The sequence below is a fragment of the Asterias rubens genome, chromosome 14 (assembly GCF_902459465.1).
Source record: "Asterias rubens chromosome 14, eAstRub1.3, whole genome shotgun sequence".
Taxonomy (NCBI): Eukaryota; Metazoa; Echinodermata; class Asteroidea; order Forcipulatida; family Asteriidae; genus Asterias; species Asterias rubens.
The window spans coordinates 3293411-3313609 of record NC_047075.1 but is presented as its reverse complement, the minus strand read 5'-3'; the positions used below and the strand labels follow the sequence as shown (position 1 = coordinate 3313609).

General features: G+C 41.0%; 1 protein-coding gene across 1 annotated transcript in view; it reads left to right on the top strand.

Moving 5' to 3' along the window:
* LOC117299261 (lipoxygenase homology domain-containing protein 1-like) overlaps positions 1-20199 on the top strand; it is a 78694-nt gene that overhangs the window by 34362 nt on the left and 24133 nt on the right. Inside the window, 13 exon segments of the mRNA XM_033782742.1 lie at positions 996-1100; positions 1637-1745; positions 2171-2355; positions 2707-2885; positions 3620-3736; positions 4062-4221; positions 5378-5532; positions 7089-7295; positions 11571-11712; positions 12310-12518; positions 13083-13266; positions 15857-15928; positions 19062-19222. Of these exon segments, the coding sequence (XP_033638633.1) occupies positions 996-1100; positions 1637-1745; positions 2171-2355; positions 2707-2885; positions 3620-3736; positions 4062-4221; positions 5378-5532; positions 7089-7295; positions 11571-11712; positions 12310-12518; positions 13083-13266; positions 15857-15928; positions 19062-19222 (1985 nt within the window).

Here is a 20199-nt window from a genome sequence, read left to right as displayed (position 1 = left end):
ATTTTGGGAGACAAATTACATTCTGGGCCCAATTTCATAGCTCTGCTTAAGCAGAAAATATTGCTCAAAGTCACCTGGAAGTGGTATTTTTTCAAAATAAAGCTTTTGTCACTAATATATGTGTTTTGATGAGTGGAATGTGAATAAACAGTTAACTACGGTTTTAATTTAAGAGTAGACCCCGACCCGAGAGGGCGCTGTTCGTGACATCAATCGAGGCAGACTTTGCCTGTAATGCGTAGAGTAAACACAATTGCAAAGTACATGACGGACCAAGTCGTGAGTTTGTACGTTTCAAAAAAATAATTTTATTTTTTTTTCCCCGGCAATGCCGACCAGGTGTATTGCTGCTGAATGCAGAAAAACACTTTTTGAAATGTACCAACTCACGACTTGGACGTACATGTACTTTGCACGTGTGTTTACTATACGCATTGCAAGCAAAGTCTGCCTCGATTGACGTCACAAAAGGGGTAGGCGGAGTCAGCCCCCCAAACAACTTTATATATTTTTTAAACATATAAATCGTGACAAACAATTACTAAAAAAATTGTTTTATTGTTCGTAAGCATATACTCTTATGTTTGAAAGAAAAAAGAAAATCTATTTCCAGGTGACTTTAAAAGCATAATATTATTGACGATGACTAGAGCAAGCTAGTCCAAACGTTGAGACCAATTCAGAACTGACTCCGCGGCAGTACAGTTAATTACGATCCTATAAGCTAAAGTAGTTGTCCAGTCTAATAAAAAAGCAGGACAGTTCTTTTCAGAACTGAGAAGTCTCCCGAACCTCCGTTTATCTACTCCGCGGCAGTAGAATAAAGCAAGACAGTTCCCTAAGAACAACTCTACCTGGCAAGTAGATACACACATGGCGTAACCGCAAACCAAATATACATTGATACCTCACCATGCAATGCCTCAAATCCTATATAATATTGTTGTGCTTAACTACTTTTTTGCTTAAGATAATTTGATTTTGATTCTCCATAGCTTCCATGGAAACGTATCATGTGTTCGTAACGACGTCTGATGTTCGTGGAGCGGGAACAGACGCTAATGTCTACATCGTCTTATTTGGTGAAAATGACGACACAGGTAAGATTTCTCTTCAGTAATCTTTGAAAATTATCATATTCGAGCTGGTTTGGGTTTCCATATTTGTTTCAGGTTGAGTGCCATTTCCAGTTCCAGTTCTTTTTGGTATCTTTTGGAAATTATAAAAATTGAGCCAGTTTGGGTTCTGGTTCTGGTTCCAGTTCATATTCCGCTTTCAGTTTCGGTGCCACTTCCAGCTCTTTTCTGTATCCTTTGAAATTAATTGAAATTTTGCCGTTTTCGGTTTCGGTTCTTGTTCCGGTTCCAGTTCTGGTTCCAGTTCTGCTTCACTTTGCAGTTCCAGTTCTTTTCTGTACCCTTTGAAATTAATTGAAATTTAGCCCTTTTCGGTTTCGGTTCTTGTTCCAGTTCCAGTTCTGGTTCACGTTGCAGTTCCTGTTCTTTTCTGTACCCTTTGGAAATTATCAAAATTGAGCCGTTTTTTTTTTTCAGTTCTGGTTCTGGTTTGGGTTGCAGTCAGGGACAACTCTGTCATTGTCCAGTAAAATTTGGTTTTTTGTTTTTTCATCGTATAGGTCAACATTTTCTAAAGGCCTCCAAGACGAACAGAGACAAGTTCGAGAGAGGAAAAACAGACGAATTCATCATCGAAGCGGTTGACATCGGAGAAATACAAAAAATCAAGTAAATACTTTTTAATTTTTTTATGTGGATCAAATTGTTGTTTCAGAGCAAAGGCATTGTTACAAATCAGTTTGAAATTGTTGAAACTTTGAATCTTGCTTAAAATAGCTTTGGCGTTCACAAAGAACAAATACGTGCAGAGATGAATAATTTTTGCACAGAGCATTTTTGTGCAAAAAAGGTTTTGCACTGATGCTATGATATGAAAAATGTCTAGCCCATGCCTGGACTCACGGTGTTGCCCAGGTCTTGACCTTGATGCCCTTTCAAAAGTGTCTCATATTAAGGTTTCCTAGTGGAAGTACATTACCCATTGCACACTAATAATGGCACTGCCCTCTTGTATGATGAAAATTCAGGCTTGTAACCCTGGTTAATACACTAAGTTTGAACTACAACTATATTTCTTTTTCTGTTTTTTAAAGAATCGGTCACGACAACAAGGGAGGCTTCGCTGGCTGGAAGTTGGACAAAGTTGAGATTGACGCTCCCTCCCTTGGTAAGAAGTGGTTCTTCCCCTGCGGTCGCTGGCTCGACAAAGGTGAAGACGACGGGCAGATTGAGCGGATCTTACACCCTGTGGAGACCCGGACGGAAGAGTACCAGAAACGTAAGTACTACATCAGGGAGATTTCGGTATAGAGAAGGACAAAGGGTACTGTAATACTTGCTCCAAATCTCCCCTTTTCTGTGGGTTGTGTATGTCTTACTAGAAATTGGTGTACTACATGTACCTCGATTGTTTATCACTGTACACCAATCAGGGAGATATTTAGAGTTGCATTTAAAGGGTCTATGTACTTTTTGTTGGACAAAAAACACAATGTCTACAGATTTACCTTAAACTTACACAGTTTGAAGATAATGATAGTAGAAAGCTTCCCTGAAAATATTACGTGCTGGGATGATGTAGTTTTTATGGGAATGAGTAAAACAATGTCATGAAAATAATTTATCGTAGATGTGCCTTATGAGTTTACGGTGTACACCAGTGACGTCTCCGGTGCTGGAACGGACGCTGACGTCTTTGTCACGCTGTACGGCCAGGACATCGTAACGAGTCGGAAGAGTCTGTGCGACAACAAGAAACAACGCAAGGAATCGTTCGAGAGGAATCAAACCGATAAATTTGTCGTTGAGGTACGGATCTTTACGAGAAAATGAGAAATTTGTGCTCATTGTCTGTGAGTGCACAACATTGGTAAGGTTGAAAGTATAAATGAGCACATAACTAACATGGTACACACTTATTTTGAGTAAAAAAACTTACTGTGCCACTCGCTGGAAAGGTTTACAGAGTTGCGTGAGAAATCATGTATGCATTAAACAACAAACCTTCGAAAATTTGGGCTTATTATGTTGTGTGAGTCAGTGTGAGTCAGGAAAAACTGTGCAAAATTTTCAGCATGCAAGCACAAGGCACAGTGTGGGGCTCTCGCCCGGCTGCGGTGGGGGCCCGGCACGGGGCCCCGACTTGGTGGAAAGACTGTGTTCTGGGAGCACGGCAAAGTGCAGAGCAGGAGGCACTCGTCGGAGAGGTGGCTCGTGGGGGCCAGCGGCGCTCCGTCCCCCACGAGCGTTACACTCGTGCGAGAGTTGGCTCGTGGAGGCCAGCGGCGCTCCGTCCTTAATTTTAATTGTAAGGACCAAAATCAGGTGTGTTTTTTTGTAAAGTTTTTTTTTGTTAGGTTTTCAGAACATTTTTCTTGAAAAAACTTCATTCATTTCAGCATTTTCGGAGGGAAATATTTCAAAGGTAAACAAATGGTTCTAGTATGAACTTCATTACTCGGTAAGCTTTCATACTAAAACAGACTTGTTTTTTATTCTTACCAATTCTCTATAATTTCTTGAATGTCGTCTTGTATTTGCAGCTTGAAGATGTTGGCGAAACTATCGAGAAACTCCGGGTCGGTCACGACAACTCTGGTTTTGGTGCAGCTTGGCATCTGAACAGGGTGGAAGTACGACGCCTACTGGAAAACACAAAGGTACAGCTAGACGTCCCAACGAAATGCTCTCAAAGTAGCGGGTACCATCTTGCCCCATATTCAGCTCCAAGTGCACTCGTTGCGACAAACCCAGGGTTAAAATTTTGAATGGCTCCTGACTGGCACTCGAGCAAAAATATTGACACAATAGGAAAACTGCGATCATAGGAGTAAGTGGCTCAGTTAATTCAAGTCCGCTCTAGTTTACCATAAATTATTTTTAAATTTACCCAGTCAGTTTTCCCTTGAGGTTTATTACTTGATATTATTATCTTTTCGAGAATTGATCACTGATCTTTTTTTTCTCTTTTTTTTTTTACTGAAGGGTTCCAGGACGTACGTGTTTCCCTGCAATCGTTGGTTCTCACGGAAGGAGGATGACGGGGAGATCGTCCGAGAGCTCGTCCCGGCCCAGATTACCGAAGAGAAAGTCCGTAAAGACGGCAGCATGAAGAAGAAAGAGGTGAAACAAGACACACTGACTGGTGAGTACAAACAAAACTGTCAACATTTATGATCTCCAGTTGTGGTTGTGGCTTTACTAGTTTGAAGTTGGTAGATAGTAGGCCTGGGCGAATAGTTTGAATATCCGGTTAATGGCGAATAGGTTTTCCTATCCGTAACCGCCAATGCCTTTTTTTTTCTTAACTGGATATCCGCAATGGGCGCGAATACCTATTTATAACCCGGATAGTCCTGTAATTACAACCAAGTAACCGGATATTCTTTAATATCCGAATATCCGCGGACGTCGGGCGACAACTGATAGGAATGTTTTGTCTGAATCCTTATGAAACTTCTATTAAGACAGCATAAAACAGCATAAATTAAGTATTTAACTATGCTCACCTCCGTGAAGAGTTAAAACAATGACATTTCTGACGTAATTTGTTCAAAGATTACCAAAGTTTTCCTTCATGTAGAGTCAATCACGATCAAAAGAAAAAGCAAATCTCCATCTTTAAATTAGATCCGGTTATTTTTATGAATGAACCGAGTGACACTGTCTGAAACTAATATCAATCCGCCCATAAGATCTCATTCACAAACGAACAGCGCCCTCTAGCGGCAAAAAAATAAATATATATATATATATATTTGTTTTTTTAATAGCGCCCTCTAGCGGCGAAAAAAACTATTCGAATATCCGGTTAATTTCAGAAAGTTGGCCAGCGGTAACTGAATACCAAAATTTCACACTATTCGCCCAGCACTAGTAGATAGAACGACATAGCACCCCATCAAAGAATATGGGCACACATCAAAGAATGTGCCCTTAATGAGAACGGGATGTTAAAAAGGATTAACAGTCTTTAATTGAGTGGCCATTGTATGCTATGTTGAGACAAAGTATGCTCATTAAACTTATTGTGTAAGTTACACAGATGTGTGTACTTTTAGATGCCTAATAAAAGGCTTCAGGTCTGAACTTATTTTAACATAATTATTTGAGTGAGAAATAACCTCTTTCTCAAAATCTATGTTACTTCGGAGAGAGTCTTTGCTCACATCGATTTATACTATCAACAGCTCTCCATTGCTCGTTTCCAAGTAACTTTTTAAGCTATTAATTATTTTGAGTAATTACCAATAGTGTCCAGTGCCTTTAACTTTGATTATAAATATCCTTCTTGTCTGCAGTCAAGAAATATGCGATCAACGTCTACACCGGGGACGTCTTCAGGGCGGGGACAGATGCCAACGTTTTCTGCACTCTCTTCGGGGAGACGAGCGACAGTGGGGAGAGACAACTTCGCAACTCGGAGACCTACACGGACAAGTTTGAACGAGGCCATGTGAGTACAGAATGAAATCCTGTATGAGTCAGTGGAGAAATTTGAATTGTCATGCTTGTAGGCCTCTTCAAAATTCGATAAATATTTTGAAGATCTTGTGTTGGTCAGAGGAGCAGAGACATTAAAGGTGTCAGGTGCTTTTAAAAATCTGCCTTATATCGGAAACCCTTTTATCAACCCTACCATCAGCTTATTTAAGTATATTTAAACCTTTTATTTTTCCAGCGCTAACCTTTGATGGTTTTATGGCTTGTTTGAGGGGGAAGAAAAAGCAAGGGATTAAGAGAGGGGTCACTCGGTCTTGAACAGAGGGGTCACTCGGTCTTGAACAGAGGGGTCACTCGGTCTTGAACAGAGGGGTCACTCGGTCTTGAACAGAGGGGTCACTCGGTCTTGAACAGAGGGGTCACTCGGTCTTGAACAGAGGGGTCACTCGGTCTTGAACAGTCGTTTAATACAGGGCATGGCATGGCTGTCCGTCCTTTATCGCACGGCCATAACCCTGCAAGGTTTTAAATAAGGGAATCAATGTGTGGTGAACAGGTTTTTAACTAGTGGTTTAATCCCAACGAGGCCTGGTTGATAATTTTACTGAGACAAAGTCGAGGTAAATTGTAAAGAACCAGGCCTCGGGGGGTTTAAACCACTAGTTGAAAACCGATTCAACACACTTTGATTCCCATTCATAAATACCTTTTCGGTCACAAACATCATCATTTTTTGGTCAAAAAGTAAAATAAATGCAAAAATTATAATTGTTAAATGATTTCTTTCAACACAACACCCCTCCAGCTATGAAATGGTAAAACCCTCCGGCGCCCTCGGGAAAACAACTCCTTATAAGGCAATGCTGTGTGCGTCGCGCGTTTCGAGTGATGTGGCACAACTGTTTCAGCCGTTGCTCTCGACCAATAGGAATGAAGAAACTGTCTTATAAGAACAGGTGCAAAGTCGCGTGTCAGGCCCATGAATTAACACTTTTTACCGGTCATAAACAAAGGTTTATACACACCCACGTGACGCGCTCTCCACCAATAGGAATAGTGAAACTGTCTGAGGTATTTATGAATGAACGTTCAATAGCGAGTGACCATTCTTTTATTCCCATTCATAAATGTGCTTTTTGTTAAAAAAACCTTAAAATGTTTGAAAATCTACGAAAAAAAAATTTCAGCTCTTGTCACAATTTTATGTTCCATTTCCCAAAGCGTCAAAATGCACCTGATGCTCAACTTCTGTGCGGATGTCCGTACACACTAGTGTAGTTGTATATTGATTACTGGTGTATTGATAACTGGTGTATTGATAACTGGTGTATTGATAACTGGTGTATTGATAACTGGTGTATTGATAACTGGTGTGTTGATTGCATTGCATGTAAATTAGGTAAAGCGTAAACTTGTGCACCATGAGTATGTTTAAACACTTCTAGCCATGTTTATATCACAGGTTTACACATGGCCATGTGATCTCTTCTCACAATGGATTAACTGTCTCAGGTATTTATGAATAATCATTACAAGTATATCTTATTTGCTCTTTGTCATCCACCTCAGTGTGACAAATTCACCATTGAGGCGGCGGACCTCGGCAAGCCATTCAAGCTGAAGATCCACCATGACAACACTGGCTTCTCGGCTGCCTGGTTCCTTGACAGGGTTGAGGTGATCGAGGACGATGGTGAGAAGTGCGTCTTCCACTGTGAGAGGTGGCTGGGAAAGAACAAAGATGATGGAAAATTAGAGAGGACACTGTATGCTAAGGTGGGTGTTTAGGAGTTAGAGTAAGGGGAAGGGTTAGGGTTAGGGTTAGGATTAAGCCTGGTTCATACTTCCTGTGAACGGAATGTGATTCAAATGTTGACGTCACAGGGGATGTTGCCTCAACGAATGTTTTGCAGGAGTCCAGCACAAGTCAAGTGATGTGAATTATTCACTGCGAGTTTGTGACATTAAAGGCAGTAGACACTATTGGTAATTACTCATAATAATTATTAGCATAAAACCTTACTTGGTGACGAGTAATGGGGAGAGGTTGATAGTATAAAACATTGTTAGAACTGGCTCCCTCTGAAGTAACGTAGTTTTCGGGAAAGAAGTAATTTTCCACGAATGTGATTTTGAGACCTCAGATTTAGAATTTGAGGTCTCGAAATCAAGCATCTGAAAGAACACAACTTCGTGTGACAAGGGTGTTTTTTTTTTTCATTATTATCTCGCAACTTCGACGACCGATTGAACTCAAATTTTACAGGTTTGTTATTTTATGCATATGTCAAGATACACCAACTGTGAAGGCTAGTCTTTGACAATTACCAATAGTGTCTAGTGTCTTTAAAGTTCGTATCGCATTCCACTTCGCAGAAAGTATGAACTAGGCTTTAGGGTGAGTGTCACTCGGAATTGGGTCTGGAAAATACAGTTTGAGTATTGGTACAGTCTTTGGACGTTCTTGTAGACATTACGGGAAAGCTCCATAAGAGAAAAGAAGCTGGACTAAAACATCTTTCGTATGACTACTGAAGAGAAACAGATTTGATGGTTCAGGTTTGGTTGTGGGCTTGTGGCAAACCATGGAATTGCATAAATTAAGATGCATTATTATCCAAGAAATTGAATAATAATAATAATTATGATAATAATGGAGTCTTAAACATGTATAGCGCCGGTATCCGCCACCAAAAAAAGGTGCTCATGACGCTCGCTGTGTGTTAGCACTGTATACTCAGTACTTTAACATCTCTCTATGCTTGTTCACTGACTTGCTGCTTTGTCGATCTTTGTTCATAACATTGTAACAAAATTTGTGTTACGATGCTTTACGAACTGCCCCACTTGAGCGGGTTTCGATATAGCAGTTTCACGTTGGGATAGTTTTGCACAAACAACGATAGTGTAAACAAATTGAGTTATGAAAAAAAAATAGTTAATGGCCTGACGTTTCGACCCTAGCAGAGTCTTTCTCGAAGGCTAAATGACAACACAACAAACATGAACAGGTAACTATTAGTGAAACATAGGCAGTGAAGTGGAAATACATGAATGGGGTTAGAAAGCATACAGGAAAAAGCAAGGGGCAAACAATGAATAGGGGGACAAAAAGGGTGGGGGGGGGGGTGAAGAGAAGGGACTGGCTTGACCACAAGCAAGAAGATGGAAACACAAAGGACAACATCAAATTGAGTTATGATACATTTTGCACTGACTTTGATATTGCTTTCAACTGATTGTTTGTAGTCACTGCATATTTTCTTCCTTGTCTTGCTTTTTATGCCTCTGTTGTCCTTCTTCTTATGCTGCCTCGATCATTTCCGCCATTGATGGTACTTCCTCTTTTTCAATGTATCTATTTGTCATTCATTTACATCCTTTAAATACAATTCAACCCTCAATATTAAGCTTGGGCGATATCGATTTATTTTATTCACGATATATCGCCGACAATATATCGCGATATTTGATATAATCGCGATTAATGAAATTTGACATCATCAGTCTTCAAACTCCAAGTGAAAGTTGTAGAAGAGACAGTCATAGCTTAAGAGAGGTGTTCTAATGACCTATTCTTCTGCTTTTACTCCAAACCTATGGGGTGCAAGATGTCTCAGCTAGCAAATACATCGCGATATTTAATCGATATTGCGATTATTGCGATATATCGCGATATATCGCGATATATCGATATTTCGATTAAAACCAAATCCATCCGATATCAAAATTGTTTCCAAATTAATATCGCGATATTTGATAATATCGTGATATCGCCCAAGCTTACTCAATATATAAAAAACACTGTTATTTAAGAGGTTTTGCTTTGAATGAATGTCCTTTTCCAAAAACCAAAGATGTACCGTTCCTTTATGATTTGTTTCTTGAAAACTCGAGGATTGGAATGAATGTACTCTTCCACTAACAAATGATGTACCATCCCTTTATGATATGTTTCTTGAAAAATAGAGGATTGGAATGAATGTACTCTTCCCAAAACCAAAGATGTACCGTTCCTTTATGATTTGTTTCTTTAGAATTAGAGGATTGGAATGAGCGTACTTGTAGATGTAACATCCCTTTATGCTATTTTTTGAAAACTAGAGGATTTGAATGAAACTCCTTGAAAAAAACCTAATGATGTACCATCCCTTTGTGATCCGTTTGTTGAAAACTCAAATGCCACTTCCAAAGGACATTTTGTATACCCTTTACTTTCTCCATTGATGGGTTATTACTGTATTCAAAACCATCAAATTGTTTTATCCTGACCATGACACCATCCTCCATCATCAACATTTCCATCATCCCCATCAATTTCATCAGGTAGGGTCAGTATCAGTACATTTCCATTGTTACTCACGATACACTCATGGTTACTCACCCACAATACACTTGCAATGGTTAATTATAATACATCCATGATTACTCACATTACGCACATGGTTACTCATGAAACAGTCATGGTTACTCACATTACAACCATGGTTACTCACATTACAACCATGGTTACTCACATTACAACCATGGTTACTCACGAAACAGTCATGGTTTCTCACATTACAACCATGGTTACTCACATTACAACCATGGTTACTCACGAAACAGCCATGGTTACTCACATTACACCAATGGTTACATATGAAACCGCCATAGTTACTCACATTACACCAATGGTCACTCATGTTACTCATAATACATGTACATCCATGGTATCATTACAACCATGGTTGATCATATGACAAGCATAGTAATACTCATGTTTCATTTTGTACTCCTATAATGTATTGTGCGAGTAATATAAGCATGGACATATCGTGTAACTGTGGATGTAATGTGAGTAACATGGATGTTACGACGAGTAAGCTTGGATGTGATGTGTGTAGCATGGATGTAACATGAGTAACCATGTGTGTAGTGTGAGTAATCACAAATGTAAGTTAAGTAACGATGGATGTGAGGTGTTACCATGGAAGTTCTGTGAGATCTTTAAATGAAATGCGAGTAACATGGATGTAACATGAGTAACTACGGAACTGCCCAATCAAAATCCCATCTTCCTATCTTAATAAGACAAGCAGAGAGACTGCCACACCACCTCTCCAGCGCTTCTTCCAAACCAATATTATTGCATGGTTGTCTTCCGCAAACTAGTTTCTTTCCTAAACCTGCACACCACGCAAATCTTTAAACAATCTATCACCCTGATCTTTCCACCGTCTTCCCGTCTAACTCCTTAACTGAATCTCCTACCCATTCTTTATTTAAAGACACTGGACACTATTGCTTACTGTCAAAGACCAGTCTTCTCACTTGGTGTATCTCAACATATAATACATAAAATAACCAACCTGTTAAAAATTCAGCTCAATTGGTCGTCAAAGTTGCGAGATAACTATGAAAGAAAAAAACACCCTTGTCACACGAAGTTGTGTGCTTTCAGATGCTTGATTTCGAGACCTCAAGTTCTAAATCTGACGCCTCGAAATCAAATTCGTGGAAAATTACTTCTTTCTCGAGAACTACATCACTTCAGAGGGAGCCGTTTCTTACAATGTTTTATACTATCATCCTCTCCGCATTGCTCGTAATCAAGTAAGGTTTTATGCTAATAATTATTTTGTGTAATTACCAATAGTGTCCACGGCCTTTAAGACTCCAAACCAACTTTAAATTTAAAAAAAGGAAATTTGCTTTGGGGGATAAAGAATATTAATTTTGGTTTAACCGATATATATATAACGACGTGTGTTAGCACTCGGTACTCAGTTCTTTCCTGAGCTCTGTGATCTTAATACTTCATGGAGGCATTGCCTCAATGCCCCCTGGTCATTGCCTTGGTGCCCTTGAAATCCTTAAGTTGAAATGTACAATTTCCTAACGGGGTGCCCTTTACCAAGGAGAAAATGCCTTGGTGCCCTTGTCTTTTTAAAAACGAAGCATACAGGCCTGCACAGGCATATTATTATTAATTGGGTTGGATTCGAACCCACGACCTGTGCAATTCTAGCGCATTGTCTGACCAAATTTTGTTTGATAATTCATTTGCAGGGCTATGAAGGAGACATGTCCAGCACCAGCACCCTTCACCGGAGCAAATCGTCTGGCTCTCTCAAGTCCGTCCGATCGGACAGTCCTGGACCACTAACCAGGAGGAAATCCCTACTAGAAATGCCAGAATTTGAAGGCCCAAGTGAGTATTAAGGACTTATAATCAGTTTAGTTCTGAAGTTTGAAGGCCTAAGTGAGTATTTAGGACTTTCTCTCAAGTCCGTCTGATCGGACAGCCCAGCAGCCGATTTCACGAAACGATTTCACGGTTGATCCTATCTCGAGTTAGGACGAGTAAATCGTCCTAACTTAGGATTAATCTTAATGTCTGCATGCTACAGTGCAGGGTTGGGACCCGTCCTATCGTAGGTCCTAAGATTAATCTCTTTGAACACCCAGCAGGGTGGATATGTGCGCATTACAAGTCTTATTATTATTATTATTTTATTATTAATCTTAAGTATAGGAAGAGTTTGGTGAAATCGACGGCTGGACCACTAACCAGGAGGAAATCCCTTTTAGAAATGCCAGAATTTGAAGGCCCAAGTGAGAATTTAGGACCTGCCCCTAATGTAGGTGAAACACAAATTCAAGTCCTGGATCATTTTAGTACTCAGCAGTACCTGATACCTGGCTATTGGGTGGGTTTAGAAACTCGTATCCAAGTACTACTCGGCCACATTAGTGCTCGGCAGTACTTGATACTGTTAACTTAATTAATATTCTTTCCCTTCTGTAGCAATCCCTTACACAATCAGAGTGACCACCGGCAAGGAGCCCGATATGGGCACCGAGGCCAACATCTTCATCATCATCAGCGGCCCTAAGAAGAAGCACACCACAGGGAAGCTACCGCTGAAGATGGTGAACAAGACCCGACTGGAGCCAAGCTCCATCGAGACGTTCTCCCTGGAAGCCCCGGACGTCACCGAGATCAAGAAAATTGAGGTATGGACGCTGCTGAGCGGATTGCGAGCACTCAAGCTCTATAGAATAGAACAGAATAATGTTTTATTGTCACTTGTAAAAAACAAATATTTGTACAGTGAAATGCATTTTGATTTTGCGTGTTTAAAAATATGTAATATAAAAATTACACTAAATAATTTACCAGTTATACAAAAATACATCGAAGCATAATATAAACATCTCTTAAAAGTATTACAATATAAAGGCGAAATACGAAAGATAAAAACAGTACGATTGAATTAAAATCAGAAATAGACATTCATGATTAAAACCTGTCATTTAGAACATGAACAGCTGTGGGATAAAAACTCTGCAAAGTACGATTAGATCCAGATTTAATTGAACGGAATCGATTCTTTGACCGCATGGGCTGAAAGAGGTCATGTGCCGCGTGAAACTTGTCATCTACTATAGAGAGGGCTCGTTTTTCAACTCGAGAGATACAGTTTATCAAGTGATGGAAGTTGGCAACCCATGATTTTACTTGCGGTAAAACTAGTTGTTAAGATTATTATTATAATTATTATTATTATTTTATTCCAGGTTGGGCACGATGGCGTCACACCTCAAGAAGGTTGGTTCCTGGAGGACGTCGAGGTGGACATGCCGACCCTCGGCAAACACTACTCCTTCCCTTGCAAGAGGTGGCTGTCTAAGGACAAAGACGACGGTCACATCTCAAGAGTTCTAGTTATTGATGACGCTCAGAGCGCAACCTATAAACCAAGTAAGTACATGTTGGTTTGCCCTTAGCTTTGATGCTTAGCACTGGACCATGGAAGCTGCTTATTGGGTGGCATTGGTGGATAGTGCCCTTAACTTTGATGCTTAGCGTTGGACCATTGAAGCTGCTTACAAGGACCCAACTATATTGCTCTGCTTAGCGCCGAATTCTGTGCTTACGATCATCATTCACCAATTACTTAAAAACGCCGAACTTCTGCGTTAGCTGTGTAAGCGATGAATGCCTAGTAACATAGAACTTTTCGCAAATACCCCTAGCACAAGCTCACTAACTGTTAAGTGAGGTGCATGCTGGTCTAGCTACCGATCAAAGAAAATCACTGGCTAGACCAGCATGCAACTCGTTCCACGCCTAATGCGCGCACCAAGTATTTGGGATAATGTCTGCTAAATTCCCTGCTTACCCTTGAAATCGCTTGACGTAAGCCCAGAATTCCCTGCTTCTGCATGCGCCGATTCTTAGGTTACGGTAAGCAGAGCCATGAAATAGGGCCCTGGTGGCAAGGGTGGCTAGCGCCTTTCCCCAGTTCGATACCCAGCTAATGCCATATGCGAGTAGAGTTGTGCATTGGTTCTCTTATATGCCACAAGGATTTTTATCTCCCGCCCTCCGGTTTTTGTCCCTTATGTGAACAAAATCAAACACTTTTGATCTCTGGCTGTGCTATGTTGGTCGATGCGGCTGGCTGCCTAAACGCACCATGTGAAAATGTCATATCTCACACAAAGATTGCGTGCAAAAGCATTGTGTCCCGGCCTATACTTGTTTTGTATGTACAGCTGAACTATTTTAAGCAATTTCAAACTTGTGCACAGAATAAATGCTATTTTAGGAGGTACGACATTTTTGCACTGGAACGACGAGATACAATGTTTTTGCACAGACACACTGATATAGTCTTGTGTGCTTACTGCTTAGCTGGTTTAACCACTTTTGTATTCAAATTCCGAGCTCCCATGTTGTATGTTATAGACCTTTATCACCGTGTGGCCATCTTGATTTTACTCCATTCCAACTCATTTTGACCAAACTGAGGCTGGACGTAATAACAGCCTGTGCCATGCACAAGGCATGTTAGCATTCATTACTGTTATTGGAAACGGGGAACATGACCAAGATGGTGACAGCGTGATAAAGTTCTATTGAAACAACTAACGTTGCTTTTCTCCTCGAACCCTTCATCTTCATCTTGTCCCATCATCTATGTCGGTTTATATTACACCCCTTGAAGGAAATAGACTCATCCGTTTTAAGCCCCTCTCCTTAATTTATGTGCCAATCATAACTGCTATAGCACGCTCAACCGTCTTACTTCCCAAAATCTCTTTACAAAATGCAAATAAAGCTGCTGCCATACGAATAGCCTTTTTACTTGCGGTGCAGTGAGCTGCTTCGCATAGCAAAGATGGGCTCGATTTCACAAAGCATTAAAGGCAGTGGACACTATTGGTAATTGTCAAACATCATTCTTCACAAACCTGTGAAAATTTGAGCTCAATTGGTCATCGAAGTTGCGAGATAAAAATAAAAGAAAAAACACCTTTGTCACACGAAGTTGTGTGCTTTTAGATGCTTGATTTCGAGACCTCAAATTCTAAATATGAGGTCTTGAAATCAAATTCGTGGAAAATTACTTCTTTCTTGAAAACTACTCCACTTCAAAAGGAAGCCGTTTCTCACAATGTTTTATACGATCAACCTCTCCCCATTACTCGTTACCAAGTAAGGTTTTTGTGCTAATAATTATTTTGAGTAATTACCAATAGTGTCCACTGCCTTTAAGATTCATCTTTAAAGATGAGTGATCAATAATTTACCAGATTGATTTGTATTGTGATGTCACACTTTGCCTAGCAATTAAGATTCGCAGTCAAGATAAATCAGCTCTTTGTGAAATCGTCTCCTTTTTACAAATCTTGGCCGAGACCTCAGCTTCGGCTTCTGTTTTAATCCTGGAAATACCACAGCCTCAAAATTGATGACGGGGCCCAAGCCAGTGCCAGAAACCAAGCAGAGGTTTTGAAAAAGGCCCCTGATATTTTGTTCTTGAGGGCACGTACGGCAGTTTCATTCGTGAAAGGCCACCTCAGTGAAGGAACTGTTGATTAGTAGTGGAACTTTTCAAAAGGCACCAAGGCAATGACCAGGGGCGTGGAGGCAGAACAAAAGTTGAACAAGTTGGGGAGGTAGATGTATTCTGCTCTTTCAGGCAGGCGTCTAGCGATGGATACCCATGCCTACATCCTTATGGATTGTGAAGGGGTATACCCCTAACCCTGTTTTCTTCCCCAGAAGTAGGCTGCAACGTGCCCCTGGTGGCAGTTGATCTGGGTCGATAGCCCAAATCAGTTAAGCGTACGTTGCCCTCGCCTTGAAGTGGCCGCCCGGCTTTGTGTGGTGGGCAATACCAACAAAAATTGATCAGGCTTGCATACATGTATGCGCTTTCTCCGCTGCTAGGCAGCTGCTAGTTTAAAAGGATCCATCGTTTATTCCGTCTTGCTCCGCTATCTTCTCTGTATTTTCTCCACCTTTCATCTTTCTCTTTGTGCTGATGTTGTTTTTACATCAGAACGCTTCTTTTTCACGGCGGACAGCCCAACTATAGCTGCTCTAATAAGCAGCCTCCATTTCAGGAAACGAAGTGAGTGATCTTGCCTGCTTTCACACTGACCACGGAATGTCAGGGGATGTGTGTTATTTTTACCCAACCTTTTTTGTTGTCGTCCCTTTTTCCCATCCACACCTGTTTCTTTCGACATCTCCAAGAAAATCTTTCTGTTTCAACTTCCTCCATATTTCCTCTTGTGCTATCAGCATCCCTTCTTTGTTTCTCCTTCCTTCCTCCTCTTTGCCCCTGACCCCTGGAACTAAACTCCGCCTTCCCAACCCCCTTCAATCCCATTTCTTGTTAAGTTTGTTTTCTTCGTTTCCACTAACCTTCTGGGTCCCCAGGACACGTCTTTTTGCTTTGTCTCTTGTTTCCAACTTCCTTACTCTGATCTTTACATCATCCTTTCTATCACCATACCTTCTTTGTTTCTCCTCATCACCCCGGATCCCCACTCTGGATCCCCTCAACCTTCGCCACCATCGTCACTCTTATTTCTTGTTTAAGTTTGTTTCCTACCTTCCCCACCACCCTTCTGTGTTTCCAAGACCCCCATCACCACTGTCGTTCTGCTTCTGCTTTTTGTTCCAAACTTCCTCACTCTGATCTTAACATCATCCTTTCTTTCACCATACCTTCTTTGTTTCTCCTCACCATCCCAGATCCCCTCTTTCTCTCGTCCCCCTTTGCATCCAACCGTTCCCCTCCTGGCACCAACCAGCCACCCCCGGCCGGCCACCCCAACTAGCCACCCCCAACCAGTCACCCCAACCAGCCACCCCCAACCAGCAACCCCAACTAGCCACCCCCAACCAGCCACCCCCGGCCGGCCACCCCAACTAGCCACCCCCAACCAGCCACCCCAACCAGCCACCCCCACCCAGCAACCCCAACCAGCCACCCCAACCAACCACCCCAACCAACCACCCCAACCAGCCACCCCAACTACTCAACCCAACCAGCCACCCCAACTAGCCACCCCAACTACCCAACCCAACCAGCCACCCCCAACCAGCCACTCCAACCAGCCACTCCAACCAGCCACCCCAACCAGCCACCCCAACCAGCCACCCCAACCAGCCACCCCCAACCAAGACTGCCAGCATGATAGCAAGTAGACAATAAAGATACACTGTGCATTGTACATTAAACCACACCTGGTGCATCTACACGTGTATAGATTTTCTAGTATTGCCTTTTAAAATAATTGTCTACATTCCATCGGTGAGACTTTTCATTGTGTGCACACTTTAATGGAGATACCATTGTTTGTTTGGTTCCCTGTGCGCCACTTGACAACTGTTGTGTAGATAATCAAGGGAACCAGACTGACTTTGCAACCTCTCTTTTATTATTACTCCTTAGCATGGGTATTAAACGGCATGATTAAGTTGTATTTAAATAGTCTAGAGCAGAATGTTGTTTAAGATAATGTTTCTGACCCCCTCCCAGCATCCACAACACCCCTCCCCAAAATCCCTTCCAAAACCCCAACATCTTTTTTTTAATTTTTAACACCCCAAACCTTCACCACCTTGCCCCAAAACCCCCATACCCCAAAACCCCCATACCCCAACACCCCTCCAAAAAAACTCAAACGCCCCTCCCCAAAATACTAACACTCCTCTCCAAACCCGAACACCTCTCCCAAACCACATTCCCAAAACCCACCACCCCCTCCCAAAACTCCCAAATCCCAACAGCCCTCTATCAACTATCACCCTTCCAAAAATACTAACACCCCTCCCAAACCCCAACAGCCCTCCCAAACCCCAACACTCCTCCAAAATCTCTGACATCACCTCCCAAAAGTGCTGCCATTCCATCCCAACATCCAACTCAAAATTCCCTTTCAATCACCACTTTACAAACAACCCTGCCCAAAACACCCTCTAAAGACAGTGGACACTATTGGTAATTATCAAAGACTACTCTTCACAGTTGGTTTATCTCAACATGTGCATAAAATAACAAAGCTGTGAAAATTTGAGCTCAATCGGTCGTCGAAGGTGCAAGATTCCATCCCAACATCCAACTCAAAATTTCCTTTCAATCACCACTTTACAGACAACCCTGCCCAAAATACCCTCCTTATTAAAGACAGTGGACACTATTGGTAATTATCAAAGACTACTCTTCACAGTTGGTGTATCTCAACATATGCATAAAATAACAAAGCTGTGAAAATTTGAGCTCAATCGGTCGTCGAAGGTGCAAGATAACAATGAAAGAAAAAAACACCCTTTACACACGAAGTTGTGTGCTTTCAGATGCTTGATTTCGAGACCACAAATTCTACATCTGAGGTCTCAAAATCAAATTCGTGGAAAATTACTTCTTTCTCGAAAACTATGTCACTTCAGAGGGAGCCGTTTCTCACAAAGGTTTGTTATTTTATGTATTTGATACACCAAGTGAGAAGACTGGTCTTTGACAATTACCAAAAGTGTCCAGTGACTTTAAGGGAAGTTTACAGTTGGTAATCACTCTTAAAAGTTAACGATTCAAGAAACTAAAGGTAGAATTATTGCTTAAGAATTCTACTATAAAGCAATATTGTGCAGGATACCAGTATACAATTGTTGCACGCTGTGACGGGTTCCATGGCGTTTTGTACACTCGAGGGGGAAAATGGAACCCGAGGCAAAGCCGAGGCTACCATTTTCCCTCGAGGGTGTACAAAACCCACGGACACCAGTCACAGCATGCAACAATTGTTTTGTTATACCTTGGTGACATTATTATTCCTCTTCTCAAAGTTCTGTTGTCATCTTCAAACATTATTACGACGGACTATTCTTTGTTTAATAAGCAGACGAACAAGAAACAATTCCCTCGAACTCGCGGTTGTTTCGTACACAGCGCTGGAAATCGACCAACCCTGGGAACGATCAAGGTGATGTACACCGGTGTACATCACTTTTCATGTTACCCGGCCCGTCGAGCCATGTAACATGCGTATTTGTTGCACGGCACGTGATTGGTTCTCGACCAATCAATCTTCACAATTTGTACAGAGGTATAACAATCACAGATGATACATATGACATGGTCAGACTTTTGGCAGGTAACCCTGGTACACACAATTTATTCTGCCAACCATCATTAGTCTGATTAGCATAATTTTGTTATTCTTCTAGCTTCTTTTTATTTATTTTTTAAACAGAAATTCCGTATGAAGTGACAGTCTTCACCGGTGATGTTCAGAATGCTGGAACTGACGCTGCAATCACGCTAAGCGTATTCGGAACGAACGGCTACACACCGGATATGATCCTGGAGAAAAAAGAAGAACGGTTTGAGAGAGGAAAAGAGGACCTCATTAAGGTAGGAAACAAAGATTTTTGTTAGTGTGGCCATCTTCTCTTTTTTCCCATTAAAGGCAGTGGACACTATTGGTAATTGCTCAAAATAGTTATCATCATAAAACCTTTCTTGATTACGAGTAATGGGGTGAGGTTGATAGTATAAAACAGCTCCTTCTGAAGTGACGTAGTTTTTGAGAAAGAAGTAATTTTTTCACGAATTTGATTTCGAGACCTTAAGTTTAGAATTTGAGCACATAACTTCGTGTGACAAGGCTTTTTCTTCTTTCATTATTATCTCACAAACTCGACGACCGATTGAGCTCAAATTTTCACAGGTTTGTTATTCTATATATATGTTGAGATACACCAAGTGAGAAGACTGGTCTTTGACAATTACCAGTAGTGTACAGTGTCTTTAAGCAACCAACATTTTGTTTACTTTTATACCCCAGAAAAAATGTATTCAAGATGCAAATAAAATGTAGCCATTTTTGTATGTGTACAAATCAATTGTACCAATGTGTACAGTTGAGCGTATGCAGCAGGGCCCAATGTCATACAGCATTTAAGCACAAAAAATTGCTTAGCATGAAATTTCTTCCTTAATAAAAACAGGTGTACCAACCAAATTCCAACATGATTTTCAGGATAAGCAGACAACAGCCGAATGCCAGTAACAAGCAATATGCAACAAATTAAAATTTGGTTGGTAATCTTGTTTTTATCAAGAAAAAAATTTCATTTCTGTTTGGCCCTGGGTGCTGGTGAAAATCTAGCTATCTAACCACCTGAATTGTAACATCTGGGAGATTTCGGTCTAGAATAAAGAAAACGAAGACCCACAAGCAATTTTTAAACGATTCAGGTACTTTTTCAAAATGTCCACAGATTTACATTAAACTTACAGGGTTTGAAGATAATGATAGTGGAAAGCTTCCCTTCAAATATTACTAACTGAGGTTGTGTAGTTTTTGAGAAATGAGTACAACAAGTCAC